Genomic DNA, 18,550 nt, shown 5'->3' on the forward strand with positions numbered 1-18,550 from the left:
GACCTGGAAATTATATATATGTGTGTATATATATATATATATATGTGTGTGTGTATAATCTGGAGCAGACTTCTAAAACAGTTATTGACTAATTTTACAGAGGAAGGAGCCAAAAACAACTGAGGTCTTAAGAAGTTTATTTAAGTCATATGATAAAAGGTTCTGGCTAGCATACTAGCAATATCCTGCCTCCTATTTTACTCAGATGTATTGCTTTGTCTCAGGTCATTTCATGAGTACACACGCATATACACACAAGTGATTGCAAATATCTACAGAGCACAGATCACCGTGCCTACTCTACCTAAAGCAAGGACTTTTTTAAAAAAGATACTTCATAACCATGTTTTTGAAAGCTTAGGGTTTCGTGGAAGTGCCTTAGGAAGCTTGCTAAGAGTGAGGTGGGGGCTTCCCTGGTGGCGCAGTGGTTGAGAGTCCGCCTGCCGATGCGGGGGACACGGGTTCGTGCCCCGGTCCGGGAAGATCCCACATGCCGCAGAGTGGCTGGGCCCGTGAGCCATGGCCGCTGAGCCTGCGCGTCCGGAGTCTGTGCTCCACAACGGGAGAGGCCACAACAGTGAGAGGTCCGTGTACAGCAAAAAAAAAAAAAAAAAAAAAAAAAAAAGAGTGAGGTGGAGGCTGAACAGTGGGCCTATGGGTCCCATTCCCGCTTCAACTGATATATGGACCTGCTCCCATCTGTTAGATATCGGTTGATTACACTTCTATGTTACTATTCTTTTGAAAATCCAGTTCTGTTAACAACCAAAGTTTGAAAACCACTGTACTTGATTAAGGACTAGGGTATGAATTTGAGTATGTACACACTACAGCCAAGAGCCTTCACCACAGGTCATAGGCATATAGACACAGGGTCAGAATACACAGGACCATTAACACCACAGATATCTGGAGTCCAGAATAGTCACAAATTGTTAATCCTGATAATGGCTAAGGGGGAAGATGTTGGCAGGCAGGCAGGCACTTAAGTTACTGTCTACTAAAACAAGATGCTGTCGTTACTGAATTGCAACTTCTCTGGATAAACCAGGGTTAACCTGTGAAAGCTTACAGACCTGTCTTCAGGCACAGTAAAGCTAGAACTGTGTAAGAGTCCTTTAGAGATGAAATATTTTGATGTCCATGCTGTACTTTCCTCAGAACCACTTTGCTACAGAAAACTCTGATCCTGCCCTAATATGACTGCTCTCCATTGGAGTGTGAACTTGGACAGTATTCTGACAATTAATGAATATAAAGGTGTGTTGTAATGTCTTAATGAAAATGGTATCAGTCCAAGGTCTCTCTTTTCTTTCTTTTTAAAATTCTGTATGGCTCACTGCCTGTGGAGAAACAGGAGTGCCCTCAATTAACTGCTACTTTTCAATCTGTTCAGCAGCTTAAACTTGAACTTGTGCATCAGATCCTTCTAAGGCCAAAAGGACATTGCCTTTAAGTGCCAAATACATTAGTTACTCCCATGAGCCAAGTAATCAACTTAGGATCCCTGGTACATTTCTTTGGTTCAGCTGCAAGGCCCCCCTGCTCAGAGATCTTCCGCTCTTCCATCTCCAGCTCAGGCGTGGCCAATAGGCATCCAATACCTGCTCCAAAGTTTTAGAAGTAACTTAAGTCATAGAATCAAAATTGCTCGCGAGTCTTCCTGATATATGTCAGCAATTCTGTTAATTCATTGAAGAAAAAAAAAAAGGAATGTGAATGTTTACTTTCATTAAATCTGTGCTCAATGATTTTACAGCAAAGAACATATATAAGTGTTGCACACAAAATGAAATTAATTAACAGACAGGTTATATACTGAAGTACAAAAACAAGTGTTTGACTTGGAAATTGAACTTTATTTACAAATGTTCTCCTATAGACAAAGATTCCATTCCACCCCCTTTAAAATATTATAACTAGTATTTCCCAGAAAAATCATTTACATTGTTTTAATCTTTCTGCATAAAACAGTATTATGGGATAAGCAAATATGGGATGGTCTAAGACATAAAAAAACAAAAGACAATTTATCCACCATGAATGCTCTACTGACTGACAGAATGAAGAATTACAAATCACACCCCTTAATGTGCTACTCCAAGAAACGGAAACGTGATAATTTGGGGAGGTAAATGCTTCACAATAAAGTCTTCTTACGTAGTATGGTTTAATGGTGATTGTTTAGGATTGCTCCTGCAGGCTGCTATTTATGCTGATTTTAAAAAATAAGTCATCATTGTTAAAAAGGGCATAGACTTTTCTATACAGATTTTTTTTTTTTACCTATGGAAATATGTAGATACTGACCTGGTCTCATCATTCAGGCCAATTAATAAAATAACAAACGCATGAAAAGAACTTAAAACTTAAAAACACAACCATCATGTGACTAACCGACTTACAAAGTTAGAATTCTCCCAGAAATCAGAGTATTGCTCTTCAATAGTTACTATGAATTTGAATTTTTCATAGCTGAGACAGTATACAGACAAAATATTTAACCAAAGAGTTCAAAATAAAATAATCCAAATTTCCTATCTAACATTTTATATTTTTAAAATCCTTTAAATTTTATTTAGGAGGATAATCATTCTTACATCATAGCTAAGTCACAAGGAACTTTGAAAAAAAAATTCATCCCTGAGAAGTCAAAGAAAGAAACCTCTAAAAACACAGAAGTGACAGTCCTGCACCCTTTTAACAATCTTTACCATAGCATGAACTTTTATCAGCAGTCAGCAATCAAATGTATTCCAATCTGGCCTCTGATGATCTGATCTTTTTGCAATAAAACTATAAGTGCAACATTTAAAAAAATCAGATAAATAGGGACTCTGGTTTTATTGGCAGGTTTACATTTTTGTCAAGTCCAAGGTCAGCCAGCTAAGATACGTATGTTCCAATAAAGACTGAACTTCTGCTGGCAGCTCTTCTGAGTCTCCATTTCCCCCATTGATCTTCACCCAAATAGTAAAAGTAATATAATTGCAATTGAGTTTACTATTATCAATGGCACTGCAAAGAAAAAAAACAACAACAGTTTTTTATTATTAAAAAAATCAGAAAAAAATGAAGACATAGTTTTACTAGCATCCAGGAAGGATGGAAATACAGTATGTCATCAGAATCACATTGCAAATCCTTATAACAAAGTAACATTCAAACATGCATTGGATCATAAAATCCAAAACTTATTGTAAAGTGGGCTTGTGTGACTGGGGATAAGGGTCACACTGGTACAAGATCAATATAAAGTCATCTGTAGATAGTGCTGGTGCAGCTCTGGGAACACAGAAGCATACTGGACCCAGGCAGAAGTAGACCCACATGGCTGCCAGTGACAACTGACATTAGAAATACAGTGCAAAGAAGATTCTGTTGCTTCATCACTAAATTAAGAATGAAGCTTATCATTCTACCCAAAGCTGTGATGAAATCAGCTAACAGAGAGAGAGATAGAGACCCTAATTTTAATGGTTTTAAATAAAAGGTTTTGAATTCTTGAGTTGCTCTAAAATATTTTCTAATAAAAATAGCAGATATGGGACCTGTATTTTTCTCTTGAAAGTCTTACAGGACTCTAGATGACTTTTCTACTTAGAAGCAAAAGAATTTCTAAAAAGTAAGAACACCGTTGTCTTTCAACTCTGAGAGGTGACATACAGGTAGCATACAAATATTACATCACTGAGCATTCCATCTGCATCAAATGGCTTAGACAGAAATAAGAGGCAAGCTAGGAAAGAAGCTAGTAACTTTTAAGCAGTAAAGCCAAGTTAAATATTATAGAAAAAAGTTCCCACTACAAAAATGGCACTCACACTTGGAAGTTTTGCTACTTAAATCAAACCACAAAATTAAGAGCGTTCCACTAGTTTTTCTTCTTACCTCTCATCACAGTTCTCACAGATCGAATAAGGTTCATTAGCTGAGATTTAATTCCTGGCTCTTCTCCAAATCCACCAATTCCCTGGTCTGTTCCCCAGCCAACTGCATAATATAAAGATGATTAGCTGTGATAAAATTTATGACGCACTCACCTTGCTCCCTCATTAGTCACCTTCTAAAGATGATTTTGAGCCTTGTTAGACATAAATTATATGACTTAAAAACTTGAGTATATTTTTTACTTTTGATAAGCAGCACAAACTCATTTAATTTCGATTTTGATTTTATAAAATAAACCAGTCTAATAAATTCTTCCATGGCACTGTATTCAGTAAAGATGACCGTTGTGACACCCTGATTGTTTTCCTTCTCTTTTTCTAAACTAACAAACAATATTTTTCAGGTCAGAATTGAAAACCAAAGCATATTGTCAAGTTGAATAATTAGCTCAATTCAGAATTCATAAAACCCGAAGTAATGATCAGTATAAAAGCTTCACTATCTGTTCACCTGGGGAAATGTTAATGTAAACCTGGTCGCAGCTTGCTTATGCCTTCATAGCATGCTCTAACCTGACAGCAGAGGCACATCTTTTTAACTTGATCATTCCTCTTCATTTCTCAATTTTGAGGTAAGGGATTTAGCCTATTATCTAACCCTAACCCCACTTATTTTCAGTAAATGAGTCTTTTACCTTCTATCATTTTCCTGATAATATAAATCATTATTTCTTTACCTTTATCTGCTAATTCTTTTTTTATTGCCTTACGCATTCTTCTAGAGGCTTACATGTCCTCATTTCTGCAACGTCCCTCTCTTGTCCTCATTTCAGGTCCACTTTTCATATCTCACATGACTGTATTTTTTCACTCTCATATAACTACAGGGCTTAATTAATTCCTGACATGTTAACCCTTAAACTTGAAGACAGAACAAGTTTTTATTTTATACATGAAAGAACCATGTATCGGGTAACAAGATTTCACTTTGTTTAATCAACTTTTACTTGGTTGAAATAAAGGTTAAATAATGGTTGCTTGTTTTTTTTTAATTTTTTGGTCACATCAACACTGAGATATGTTGTGGTATAAAACTAATGTAAAATTCAAGTTCACAGCAGAGCTGATGTGTTTCACTCCCACTCGCCCTTCAAGGCCTAGCTCACTTGTGCTTACAGCCTTCCCCATCCACAGGGCTGTCACTCTTTTTTGAGCTCCCGCAGCACAACTTCTATCACAGTGGTTAATACCACAGCCTCTACTATCTCTTGCCAGACTCTCAACAGATGCCTCCGCAATTTCCTCTCGACTTCTTTCTCCCTTAAAGTGTCAGATCTTTCTAGCTCACAATGTGTGATGATTCCCATTGCCTACTGAGTGAAGTTAGAAACCCCTTAAATTGACATGCTAGCCTTGTATCATACTACAACCCTCCAAGTAACTAGTGGTTACTCAATTACCCACTAATTGCTATACATGTTAAAGGCAGCTTCTGAATCTAGGTTTGTCTGACTTCAATGTCAGGGCCTTTCCTAATTCCCTCCCATGTCATAATAAACCTTACTCTTTGCTCCCCAAATAGTAACTACTGATTGTAAGTTACATTATAAATTCCTGGAAGACAGGAACTGAATTTAGTCTGTCTTTACCTTTCCCCTCTCCCCCACCCAGAGCAAGTACTTAGTAAATGTTTGTGGAATTAAACTGAATTTATAGCAGACCAAGTTAATTTTGGAATAAAGAAAGATAAGGTAAATCCTAGAATCGCAGATAAAACTTCCAAAGAAACATGTTTCTTTATTTTTAAGACACACGAAGTGTAACCAATCATTCAATTGTAGCTTTGCGGGAGGGAGGAAGAAATCCTCCAATATTAAATGTACACATCTCTCCAAGATAAAAACAATCTCAGAAGATACACCTGCATCTTGCTTCCTACTTCTGCATCTACTGTCTCCGACAAGCAAATACACTTATGCTGTTTCTCCAACGCTGACTTTTACCATATAACAAGTTCTACTGTAAGTTCTTTCTCCCACATTCCTGTCTCACTCTTCCAGGGAGCTCAATCAGCATTCTCCACTACATGGCAGTCCTCTTTTTGTAATCTAAGTTCAAAGGTGTAGTACCAGCCTTTAACTACTTATAATGTGGTAAAAACTATTTCATAATAGTGTCTCTAGAAGGACATAAAACACAAAATCACCACCACCACCTGGTGTATCATTTTCCAAACCAGTTTAGTCTTACTCATATAAACCTACTTAACAACTCTGCACAATAAGAAAGCAGCCTGGTTTTGGTTAAACATATTGGTTACTGTAACGAAGGAGAAAGTTTTCCTTGACCCTCTTAGGGTCCCTGGCTATGTCCGAAAATTAAACTGACAAAGACAGATTAACAGGAGAAAAGCACACAAATTTTATTAAGTTTTTACATGTACCCGGGAGTCTTCACAAGAAAATGAAGATCTGAAAAACTGACCAAAGCAGGAAGTTTTTCTACCTTTTAGACAAAAGAACAAATTTGTGAAGAATTAACAAAACAAAGGGGTTTGGGCTATGGGTAGGAAATGCAATAATGTCTGTTTATACAGTCTTCCTGGCCCTGAATTCCCTGTCTCTGGTGATAAGAATGTCTCCTTTCCTCCTGGTACAGGAAGGATACCTTTCACGCGGGAGATTTATCTCCTGCTTTCAAGAAAGAAGGGCCAGGGGGGGAGGAGGGCGGAGTGACCTCTCTGATTCTGGTGTTTTCTCTAACTCCTTCAGCTTAAGATGTTCAACATGCCACGGTGCCTAATTTGGGGGTAGCACGTCCTGAACCCCATCAATGGATACACACTTTTATCTTAGCCTTCTCCTGAAACCCTACTAAAAATAACATTAGGGCTTCCCTGGTGGCGCAGCGGTTGGGAGTCCGCCTGCCGATGCAGGGGACACTGTTTCGTGCCCCGGTCCGGGAAGATCCCACATACCGCGGAGTGGCTGGGCCCGTGAGCCATGGCCGCTGGGCCTGCGTGCCCAGAGCCTGTGCTCTGCAATGGGAGAGGCCACAACAGTGAGAGGCCCGCGTACCGCAAAAATAAATAAATAAATAAAAAATAAAGGGAAGATAACCGACTTAGCAGAGAAGGCTGAAACCTAAACATCCAGGGAGCACACAATAAAAAACTGAGGTGAATCGTGCTGAGAACCCTGGAAACTTGAAAGGAACTGCAAAATGCCAGTGAGGGCGACAAAGCTGAGACACCGGAGGACTAATTGAAAAGTCTCCACAAGAGCAGTTAGCGCCGCTCCACATTCCCCTCCCATCCCATCCCCTTCCCTAAACTGAACTGATAGGAAGAATGTCCCTCTCTTACACCCTCAGAAGACAGGAGGTTTACTCTCAGCAGAGACTGAAGCATGGAAGCTCTGGACCTGGGGACATCTAGGGAGGGTGGATTGAATTAAAGTCTGCAAACCTGAATGTCAGACTCCTGCCCACTTTCCTTGCTTGTGTCTCACGTAATCCTGGATATAAGAACACTTATATTCTGTAGACAGGAAGTTGTAAAATTACTCTGGAAATTGACCAGCTGCCCAAGAAGACTTCAGATACTCGGGGCTTTAATGAAACAGCGAATTACAGAGAGGCCCACTGGTGAGCAAATCCCAACCACATACACGGAGCTTCCTAAGAGCCTCTCAGTGCTTTACTCTAGAATGAACTGACAGTCAAGAGGGAACAATTCTTAACGTGGAAAGACAGAACAAAACCAGAAAAGAAGACTTTGAGGAAGAGACAATGCAAGAAGTAGGAGTTCATTTTTTAAAAAAACAAACATCCTTAGAGAGAGAACAACTACTGTAGCTATAAACCCCAGAGAACAAGATGCCATAAAAAAAGGGGACATAAAAAAGAAGGAGTGGGACTTCCCTGGTGGTGCAGTGGTTACGAATCCACCTGCCAATGCAGGGGACACGGGTTCGAGCCCTGGTCTGGGAAGATCCCACATGCCGCAGAGCAACTAAGCCCGTGTGCCACGACTACTCAGCCTGCGCTCTAGAGCCCGTGAGCCACAACTACTAAGCCCGCGAGCCATAAGTACTGAGCCTGCATGCCACAACTACTGAAGCCTGCACCACGCCTAGAGCCCATGCTCTACAAGAGAAGCCACTGCAATGAGAAGCCCGCACACTGCAGTGAAGAGAAGCCCCCGCTCGCTGCAACTAGAGAAAGCCCATGCAGAGCAACGAAGACCCAACGCAGCCAAAAATAAATAAATAGATAAATCCACTATGTGATTTTTTTCTTGTACATAAAGCATCACTGTGGAGCACTAAAAGAAACAACACGTTCTCTGCACTATTGCCAAGATAATGGCTAACCTATGTGTATAAATATAATAGCTCTCAGGTCAGGAATCACAAGAATAAGACAATGGGAACATAAAGTTATTTAGAAAACATTCATTGACTGATGGAATGAATTGTAAAGATGAAAGGACCCTTGCTGTCAGTCTACTGGAGGAGACAGAAAAGAAACTGCAGTGGTATATTACCCACAAAATGGGTCAGAGATGGTTTCTGGGAAAGGCAAATGCCAGAAGTAGGCCTTAAAGGATAGGCTGAAGAGTTAGCCAGTCAAAGAAATGAAGTAAATCAAGGTCATCACAGGCAGAGAAAATAATGTGAGTAAAGGTTCAGCAGTGAAGAAGAGTATCATGGTAAAAAAGGTACACGGTAAATATTAGGGAAGGGTAAAAGAGCGGAAGGACAGACAGGAAGGGAAACATTATGGTGGGTTTATAAGTCACACAAGGGAGTATGAGTTTTACGTTGAAGGCTAGGGATACTAAAGAACTCAGAATTTCAGACACTGAGAAACACACTCAGCTTCCCATAGAAGGGAGAACAAAGAGAAGCAAAAATGGATGGAGTGTGACCAGTGAGGAGGTTACTATTAAAATCTAGGTAAGAAGAGTTAAGAGCTTATGTAAACAATATTTAACACAAAATATTTTAAAATTCTATCTTAAAACTATTCAGATATTTTAGAACAGTGGCTTATCCACTTAGTCAAGGCAATGTGGTGTTTTCCCTTAGTTCTGGAACCATATTCAAAACACATGCTCAAACAAAATATTTCTGTACTATTTCTGGATAAATGAGGAAATGTGGAAAGCAAAGTTCTGGAGGGCAAAGTACTAATAATTCTAGGCCATTCCAATAGTTTGTGGCAGTGGTTGTCATCTAGGAGCACAAATCTCAATCATCTGTAGAAATTCTGGAAAAGACACACTGCTCAACTTCACTTCTGGGAAATTTGAACACAGGTCTGGAGTAAGGTCTGGGCACCGTATTCTCTTTCAAAGTTGTTTTGGCTATTCTGGATCCCTTGAATTTCCTTTAGAACCCAACTTGTCAGTTTCTGCCAAAAGAAAGCCAACTGGGATTTGGATAGACATTGCATTAACTCTGTAAATCAGTAATATATTGTTATCCTAACAATATTTAGTCTTCCAATCCATGAACATGGAGTGTTTTTATACCCATTAATTATCTTTAAAAATCTTTATTCTTCTTTAATTTCACTCAACAATGCCTTGTAGTTTTCACAGTGTAAGACTTACACTTATTCTGTTAAATGTATTCCTAAGTATTTTGTTCTTTTTGATGATATTGTAAATGATGTTTCTTTAATTTCATTTTTGATTGTTCATTGTTCATGTACAGGAAAACAACTGATTGTTGTTCCTGATCTTGTATCTTGCAAACTTACTTAACTCATTTCTTAGTTCTAATAGTTTTTTAGTGATTCCTTAGGACTTTCTATATACAAGATTACGTCATCTGCAAACAAGAGATTTACTTTTTCAACCTCACAATCTGGATGTTTTAAATTTCTTTTTCTTGTCTAATTGCCATGGATAGAATCTCCAGTACAATGTTAAAAAGGAGTGGCAAGATCCTTTTCTTATTCCTAGCTGGGGAAAGCACTTAGTCTTTCATCATTAAGTCTGTTAACTGGGGGGTTTTCAAAGATGTTCTTTATCAGATTGAGGAAGTTCCTTCCTATTCCTAGTTTGTTGAACGTTTTATCATGAAAGGGTATCAGGTTTTGTCAAATGTTTTTCTGCATCTATTATATCATGTGATTTTTATTTATTTTATTAATATGATGAATTACATTAATTGATTTAAAAATGTTAAACCAACCCTGCACTCCCAGGGTAAATCCCACTTGGTTTAGTTTGCCAGTATTCTGTAGAGAATTTTTGTGTCTATATTCAGCAGATACTGGCCTGGAGTTTCTTTTCTTGTGCTGTGTCTGGTTTTCATATCAGGTTAATACTGGCCTCACTGCATGAGTTGGGATGTCTTCTCTCCTCTCTATTTCGGTGTTAAGTCTTCTTTAAATGTTTGGTAAAATCCAGCAATGAAGCCTGGGTTTTTCTTTGTTCTAAGTCTTTAAGTTACTAACTCAATCTCTTTGCATGTTACAGGTCTAATCAGATTTCCTAGTTCTTAAGTCAGTTCAGTAGTTTGTAGTCTATCTAGGAATCTGTCCATTTCATCTAAGTCATCTAATTTGTTGCCATACAGTTGTTCACAGCATTCCCTTATAATCCTTTTCATTCTCTAAGGTAGTGATGTCACCTTTCATTCCTGATTTTAGTAATTTGAGTCTTCTTTCCTTTTTTCTTGGTCTAGCTAAATGATTGCCCATTTTGTTATCTTCTGAAAGAACTAGCTTTTAGTTTTGTTAATTCTATTGTTTTTCTACTCTGTATTCCATTAATTTTCACTGTAATCTTTATCATTTCCTTTGTGTGTGTGTGTGTGTGTGTGTGTGTGTGTGTGTGTGTATGTTGGAGAGAAGGAAGAGCTGGTTGTGGCCCAAATGCCAGAGATTCTCACTGCTCTTACTGAGCTTTAATAGATTTTCTTGGGGGAAAAAAAAAAAGTTTTTTTCATTTGTTGTACACTCTTATGACAATTCCCAGAGACTTCAAATGTTCGTTTTTAAAATAATTTTCACTAGTTATAGTTGTTTTATTGGAAAGAGGGTCCACTGGAGGTTCTCACACTACCATTGTGGAGGTGCTTTCCATTAATAATTGCATTTCCAAATAATTTGATTAAAACTGGGCAGAGGACTTGATTAGGTATTTTTCCAAAGAAGAAATAAAAATGGCCAACAAGTACACGAAAAGGTGCTCAACATCACTATTCATCAGAAAAATGTAAATCAAAGCCACAATGAAATATCACATCACACTTGTTAGAATGACTATTACCAAAAAGACAAGAGACAATAAATGCTGGCAAGGATGTGAAAAAAGGGAACCTTTGTGCACTGTTGATAGGAATGTAAATTAGTACAGCCACTATGGAAAGCAGTATGGAGGTTCCTCAAAAAATTTAAAATATAATAGAACTGCTATATGATCCAGCAATCCCATTTCTGGGTACTTTTCCAAAAGAGATGAAGTCATTATCTCGAGGAGATATTTGCAGTCCCATGTTCACTGCAGCACTATTCACAATATCCAAGACATGGAAACAATCTAAGTGTCCAGTGACAGATGAATGGATAAAGAAAATGTGGTGTACATATATAATGAAATATTATTCAGCCATAAACAAGGAAAACCTGCCATATGTGACAACACAGATGGACCTTGAGGACATTATGCTAAGTGAAATAACTCAGAGGAAGACAAGTACCGTATTATCTCACTTATACGTGGGATCTAAAACCATCAAACTCATAGAAAGTGAGAGTAGTATGGTGGTTGCCACTCCAGGAGTGGAGTGGTAGGGGAAATGGGGAGATGTTGGTCAAAAGGCACTCATTTTCAGTTATTAGATGAATAAGCTCTGGGGATCTACTGTACGGCATGGTGATCCAACACTGTTTACTTGTAAGTTGCTCTGAGAGCAAATCTTAAATGTTCTCACCACAACAACATTAACAACAAAACGATAATTATGTGAGGTGAAGGATATGCTAACCAGCCTTACTGTGGTAAGCATTTTGCAATAAATACGTGTATCAAATCATCACATGTACATCTTAAACTTAGACAATGTTATTTGTTAATTAGATCTCAAAGCTGGGGGAGAAAAGAATGATGTCTCACATTTATAAACGGTTATATAGATACCTGCTTAATAGCCTCAGTTCTGCCACCTGGCCTGCAAAAGCCTATTTTTTTTTTTTTTCAGTATGCGGGCCTCTCACTGTTGTGGCCTCTCCCGTTGAGGAGCACAGGCTCCGGATGTGCAGGCTCAGTGGCCATGGCTCACGGGCCCAGCCGCTCCATGGCATGCAGGGTCTTCCCAGACAGGGGCACGAACCCGTGTCCCCTGCACTGGCAGGCGGACTCTCAACCACTGCGCCACAAGGGAAGCCCAAGCCTACTATTTTTAATATGGCCCTTTCAGAAAAAGTTTGTTTCCTTCTAGCTTTGTTTTACCTTTCTCATTTAGATCTACAATGCTCTTGCAATTGGCTTATGTGTTTAGCCAGAGGCAGACGGTCAAGATTCACTTATTTCTTTTTGAATATCCAGTTAACCTAGAATCATTTATTGAAGGACCATCCTTTCTATCACACTCTACTGTTAACTTTATCATAAATTAAGTGTCCATATAAATATGTGTCTGTATTTGGATTCTCCACTCTGCTCCATTGTTCTATTGTCCAACAACCTTTTAGTAAATTTCTTTCTGTTTAATCAGGCAGAGTCAGCTTCTATTGCTTGCAACCAAGAACCCTGACAGGAATGAGTAATCTCAGGACTCAATCCTTGAACCTCTTCTCCCTCTGAGAAATAGCCTTCATTCCAATGGTTTCAAATTACCAGCCAACACCAAAAATCCCCACGTGTAAATCCTTCCCAGACCTCCTCCCTTCTGGGCACCAGACCTGTATATGCAAATGCCTACATGATATCTCTACCTTGAAGCCTTAAAGGTACCTAAAAATAGGCTAATTCCTATTCCTATTCCAGGACTTAGCTTTAAATGCTATTTCCTTAGGAACTGATGCTGTTCTGATTCAACCAGGAGGTTATATTCCCATGGTTCTCACCCAGTTCTCTTCCTTCAAAGCATTTATCCTAGACTCAAGTATCTGTATAATTATTTATCTGTTCTACCATTAGACTCTAAGATATGAGAACAAAGATTCTGTGTTATGCGCACTGCTACATCTTTTCCACCTAGCTCACAGTGACTGGCCTATTTGTTATAAGGAATGAAGAAAAACTTCCTGCCACCAAATTTGGGAACCTCCTCCTTCTCCAGCTAATCCTTCCTCCTTTTTCAATGAAGAAAGTATCCCACCTCCCACTTAATGCCATCTCCTCCATCTGTGCCTTTGGACCCATCCCTATCCACCTTCTCAGAATCCTTGAGTTATCAATTACCTCATTTCTCTCCTGTACCTTTTATTTTTCTCTCATTACTAGATCTTTTCCCTTAGCAATTCCTTTTCTAACCTTTAATTATGAAAGTTTTAAAACATACCTATCACTCAGATTTAATAATTATTGATTTTTTGCCTACATGCTTCATCTTTCTTTCTGCTTGATTACTTTAAAAATAAATTACTGGTACTGAAATAGTTCAGTATGCATTCTTATCACACTAACAAGATGTACAGTGATTCCTTAATATCACCTAGTATCTACTCCATACTCAAATTTCTTCAAATGTTACCAAAATATTTTTTACAGTTGATATGTTTGAACTAGAATTCAATCAAGGTCCACATGCTGCATATGAATATCTCCCTACATCTCTCCCTCTTTTTGTCTTTTTTTATTTTGTATATTTGCCTCAGTGGTCACTTCCTCCCCACTTATTTCATGGCATTGACTTACTGAAGAGACCTGACTAGTTCTCATTGTCGCTGCTGAGACCTAAAAAACAAAACAATCATAAAACATATCTCTGGGGCTTCCCTGGTGGCGCAGTGATTGAGAGTCCGCCTGCCGATGCAGGGGACACGGGTTCGTGCCCCAGTCCAGGAGGATCCCACATGCCGCGGGGCGGCTGGGCCCGTGAGCCATGGCCGCTGAGCCTGCGCTTCCGGAGCCTGTGCTCCGCAACGGGAGAGGCCACAACAGTGAGAGGCCCACGTACCGCAAAAAAAAAAAAAAAAAAAAAATCTCTCTGCATCCCCTTCCACCTACCATTTCATTTCCTCCAACTCAGTGATACATTTGGATAATTGTGCTGTCTCCATTCTATGACTTTCCACTCGCTCCTCCCCATTCCAATGTGGATTTTACCCACTGTTGTAACTGCTCTTACAGAATCACCAATGACTTCTACTACCCTGAATCCTCAGGACACGTTTCAGTCCTTATCTTGCTTGGCTTGTCAGAACATTCCACTGTTGTATTCTCTCTCCTGCTTCAAACACTCCTTGGCCTCTGTGAAATCCCACTGTCTAGATTTCCCTATCTCTCTGTTTTGCTCACTCATCAATTTCTCCTGTCAGCTCTTCTGAACATTAAATACTGGAAGAGATTTTAGGACTGTCCTGGTCAACAATTCTCCTTTGTAGTCTATTCCTTCCCTGAACAATTTCATCTCTTCACATGGCTTAATTTATCATCTGTGGTTGACAGACTCAAATCTCAGTCTCCACTCTGGCTCTTGCTTCTGGTCTATGGACTTAAGTCCAACTGACTATTCTATATCTCCACTTGGCGTATCTCACAGAAATCTCAATCTCAGCATGTGCGAAACTTCTTTATCTCTTCACCTTGTTACCTGCACCACCACCCACAATTTTCCACCAGTGCCAACTCAGTAAAGCTACTACCCTTCACTCAGTTGCTTAAACCAGAAAACCAAGAGAGATCTTTGACTTTTTCCTCTCTCCTCATTCCCAATGTCCAAACAGTAAATTCTATCTTTTCTATGTTTAAAATATCTTCTGATTTGTACTAGTTTCCTAGGGCTATTATATCAAAGTGCCACAAACTATGTGGCTTAACACAATGAAAGTTTATTTTTTCACAGTTCTGGAGGCCAGAAGTCCAAAACCAAGGTGTTGGCAGAGTTGGTTCCTTTTCGGGGCTCTTGGGATAATGTCTATGCCTCTCTCCTAGCTTCTGGTAGTTACTGGCAATCCTTGGCATTCTCTGGATTGCAGATGCACCACTCATCTCTGCCTCTGTTGTCACATGGCCTTCTTCCCCCTGTGTCTGTATGTCTCTGTATCTCTCTCTCCCCATAGGGACACCTCATTGCACGTAGGGTCCATCCTTTTCCAGTGTGACCTCATCTTAACTTAATTTCACCTGCAAAGACGTTATTTCCAAAAAAGGAAACAAGGGTTAGGACTTTAATATATCTTTTAGGGGCATACAATTCAACCCACAATGTGATTCCTTCTACTTTTCTGGATAGCACAGTGGTGAAGAGATGAACGTGAGTCAGACTGCCTGAACTGAACCCTAACTCTGCTGCTCTCTAGCTGTGTGATCTTAGGAAAGCTACAAACTCTTTTGTGTTTCTGGTCCCCATCTGTAAAGCAGGAATGAAAACAGTATTTGTCTCATAGGGTTGTTGTGAGGGTTACACAAGTTAATATGTAGAAAGCACTAGATACAGATCCTGGCACATGGTAAGTGTTAAGTGTTAGGTATCATTATTGTTATTATACCCATTCAACTTATATTATACCCACCATCTCTACTTGCCCTATTTGGAATGGTGCTTTCCACATCCACTCTTCTACACTTCTGATCTGTTTGTTCTCCACACAGTAACCAGCAAATAACACAAATCAAGTCATGTTACTGCCCTGTTTTCCACACCAATTTTCACAGCAGCTCTTACTCATCACCTCCTGACCCTTCACCTAGTTAATGTTTACTGACTTATCTGATTTCGGGTTAGACACACTTCCTCCAAACTTTCAAAGATTCACAAGCTAGTATCTCCCAGCACTTCTGTTTTGTAACATTCTGCATACTTGTTATCGGTACTTGTTCAGTTTTTATTTAGATTAACTTTCATTAGGAGGGCAGGGCAACTGTTTTAACCTCAGTTTCGGCTGGCACATAATATGTGCTCAATAAATCTCTCCTGAAGGAAAAAATGAAACCAATAAATCTTGCTCACGGGTTTGAGTTTCAGTGATCTACACAGACATATTTGGTAAGCTGTGACAAGTGATGCACATCACGCAGTATCCTGCCTTAATTGTGCCTCACGCAGAAAAAAGCAGTCTGCCCAGGTGGCAGAGGTCGCTGGATTGTGAGATCCCGGTAGGCATAACTTGTCTTCTCTGTATTCTCAGATTCTAGCCTGGCACATCCTAGGCACCCAATAAACTGTGCTGAATAAACTTTTCTTGGAACATGGATGACCGTATGTCGTGATAACCTCAACACGTCCCCTTTCCTCTTATCCCCAAAGCCCAGGAACCCCTATGGCCTTCCATCAGTTCATTCTGATTACCTACGCTCCAAAATGAACCACGCCCCTCCCTCTTTCACTGAAAACTCACACCCCAGGTTTTTGACAATTAAAAGCGGTCACAGAGAAGGGTACTAAATTCCTAACCTAAACTGGACGCAAGCAGGGGCGTTTCCTGGCTCATCCCCGCCTTCCCCCATCCCGACACGCAGGGTCCGACACACAGTGGGCGTCTGTTGAACAATCTTCACCCCACTGAACAATCTTCACTCCACTGGTGAGACAAAAGTGGCTCGGCTTCCCCACCCAAGGAAGGGCCCCAAGAGGCGAGCCCTCGGCCGCCCGTCTGTCCCGGCCCAAATGGTCCACTCACGCGGCCCGACTCGGGTCCGCGCCCCCGGTGCTCGCTGCCGCCCCCTCGGCCCGCCCCCGCGGCCCCACTCACTGTTCTTGAGGAATCGCTCCTCGTGCAGCACGGCAATGGCATTGACGCACAGCAGGGCCGCCTGCAGCAGCGAGTACAGCGTAAAGGCCATGGCCAACCGCCCCGAGGCCCAACCGATCCCCTTCCCTCCGCGACAGGGAACGTGGCGCCACCACGGCCGGCGCTTCTTACGGCAGCCGACGAGGCCCAAAACGCGTTCTGAGAAGCTCCGCTCCCATCTGACTAAGACCCGCCCCACGCTCACATCAGCAAGGCCTGTAGAGCTGCGCTGTCCAATGCAGCAGCCAGAAGTACTGAACCCTTGAATTGTGGCTGGCCCGAACTGAGGTGTTGTAAATGTAAAATACATAGGACGAAAACAAGAACGTAAATAAAATCTCCCAATAATTTTAAAATGTTGATTACAAGTTGAAATATTTTGAATGTATTAGGTAAATAAAATAATTACTAACATTAATTTTTACTGTTTATTTCTATATACTTTTTTAAAACTGTGTCTATGAGGTTATTGATAATAGCATGTGAGTCTTGTCCAATACTTCTATTGGACAGCGCTGCATTAGATGCTCCTAAGCGCTGTATGAGATGTTAATAAGTAATTCCTATTTTACAGATGGAAAAAAGGAAGGCTTTGGCAAATAAAGTTTTTTTAAAAATTAAACTAGGGCTTCCCTGGTGGCGCAGTGGTTGAGAGTCTGCCTGCCGATGCAGGGGACACGGGTTCGTGCCCCGGTCCGGGAAGATCCCACATGCCGCGGAGCGGCTGGGCCCGTGAGCCATGGCCGCTGAGCCTGCGCGTCTGGAGCCTGTGCTCCGCAACGGGAGAGGCCACAACAGTGAGAGGCCCGAGTACGCGAAAAAAAAAAAAAATTAAACTAAAATAACATGTGTTGGGCTGTACCCCATAGTCCTGTAAGGCTGTAGTTGTCCAGGTTCAAGACCAAAGGAAGAGCCCGGAGTCAGCAACAGAGACATGATTTAATGGACGGGGGGTGTGTATGGGGGGGAGGATCTACATGTCGGAAGCAAGATCCTGGAGCGACACCCCATGGCAGGCAGGACATGGTGGCAGTTTTTGCTCTTGGGGTCGGGGTGGGGGAGCATGAAGATTACCAGTTATAGGGGGGCAGTGAGGCACAGTCACTAGCTGGGGAAGGGGCAAGTATGTAGGAAGATCAAGGTCAGTCATGTAAGCAGGGTATAGGTGAAGCTGGCACTGGTCAAGTAGGGGATGTACAGAGAGCAAGAGAACAGCCATGTTGAGTGGCCTGACCATACAACATGTCTTAAAATTACTCAGTGAGAAACATTCTCTCCTTGATCAAACTCTAGCAGGCCCTCTGAGCCCTCATCTCGACCATACTTCAACCTTGGCTTGTAAAAACTACAGATTCTCAACACAAATGATTTCATCCACTCCCCTACCCCCATGTTAAAAGACTTTAACATAGTTTCTAACAGCTCAAGTCATCCCTAGGATGACCCTAGACCCCCTTAAAGTGCCTGCCTAAAAAGCTCAAGGCTCCCCAAAGAATGTACTGTTTGTTCTACTCAACTTCTGAAAATAGGCCCCTGACCATCCTTTCTTAGAGCATTTATTAAAATATATTTACAATTGTGAATCTTTCCTCTATCCCTTTGAGATATATATGTAGCTCCTACAGTTCACGGGTGTCTTTCTCAAGGACCTGAAAGCCATTCCTTTAAAATGTAATCACCAGGAAGGATAGGGCCTCTGTCTCCCAGCCTCTGTATGAAGGAAGAATACTAATTTTGATAATTGC

At 40.6% G+C, this 18,550-nt stretch overlaps 1 protein-coding gene across 1 annotated transcript; it reads right to left on the reverse strand.

Annotated features, from left to right (window-relative positions):
- Positions 1-1,838: 1,838 nt before the first annotated feature.
- On the reverse strand, positions 1,839-16,930 carry IER3IP1 (immediate early response 3 interacting protein 1). Its single transcript, XM_089895148.1, has 3 exons — positions 16,767-16,930; positions 3,892-3,993; positions 1,839-3,018 (listed from the first exon to the last, which is right to left on the reverse strand). The coding sequence occupies exons 1-3, from the start codon at positions 16,855-16,857 to the stop codon at positions 2,963-2,965; spliced, it is 249 nt and encodes an 82-aa protein (XP_089751274.1). The 5' UTR covers positions 16,858-16,930; the 3' UTR covers positions 1,839-2,962.
- Positions 16,931-18,550: the final 1,620 nt, after the last annotated feature.

This window comes from Delphinapterus leucas, chromosome 14, assembly GCF_059928025.1.
Source record: "Delphinapterus leucas isolate spDelLeu-1000000601 "Yukka" chromosome 14, BTC_Dleu_Yukka2, whole genome shotgun sequence".
In the NCBI taxonomy this organism is placed as follows: domain Eukaryota; kingdom Metazoa; phylum Chordata; class Mammalia; order Artiodactyla; family Monodontidae; genus Delphinapterus; species Delphinapterus leucas.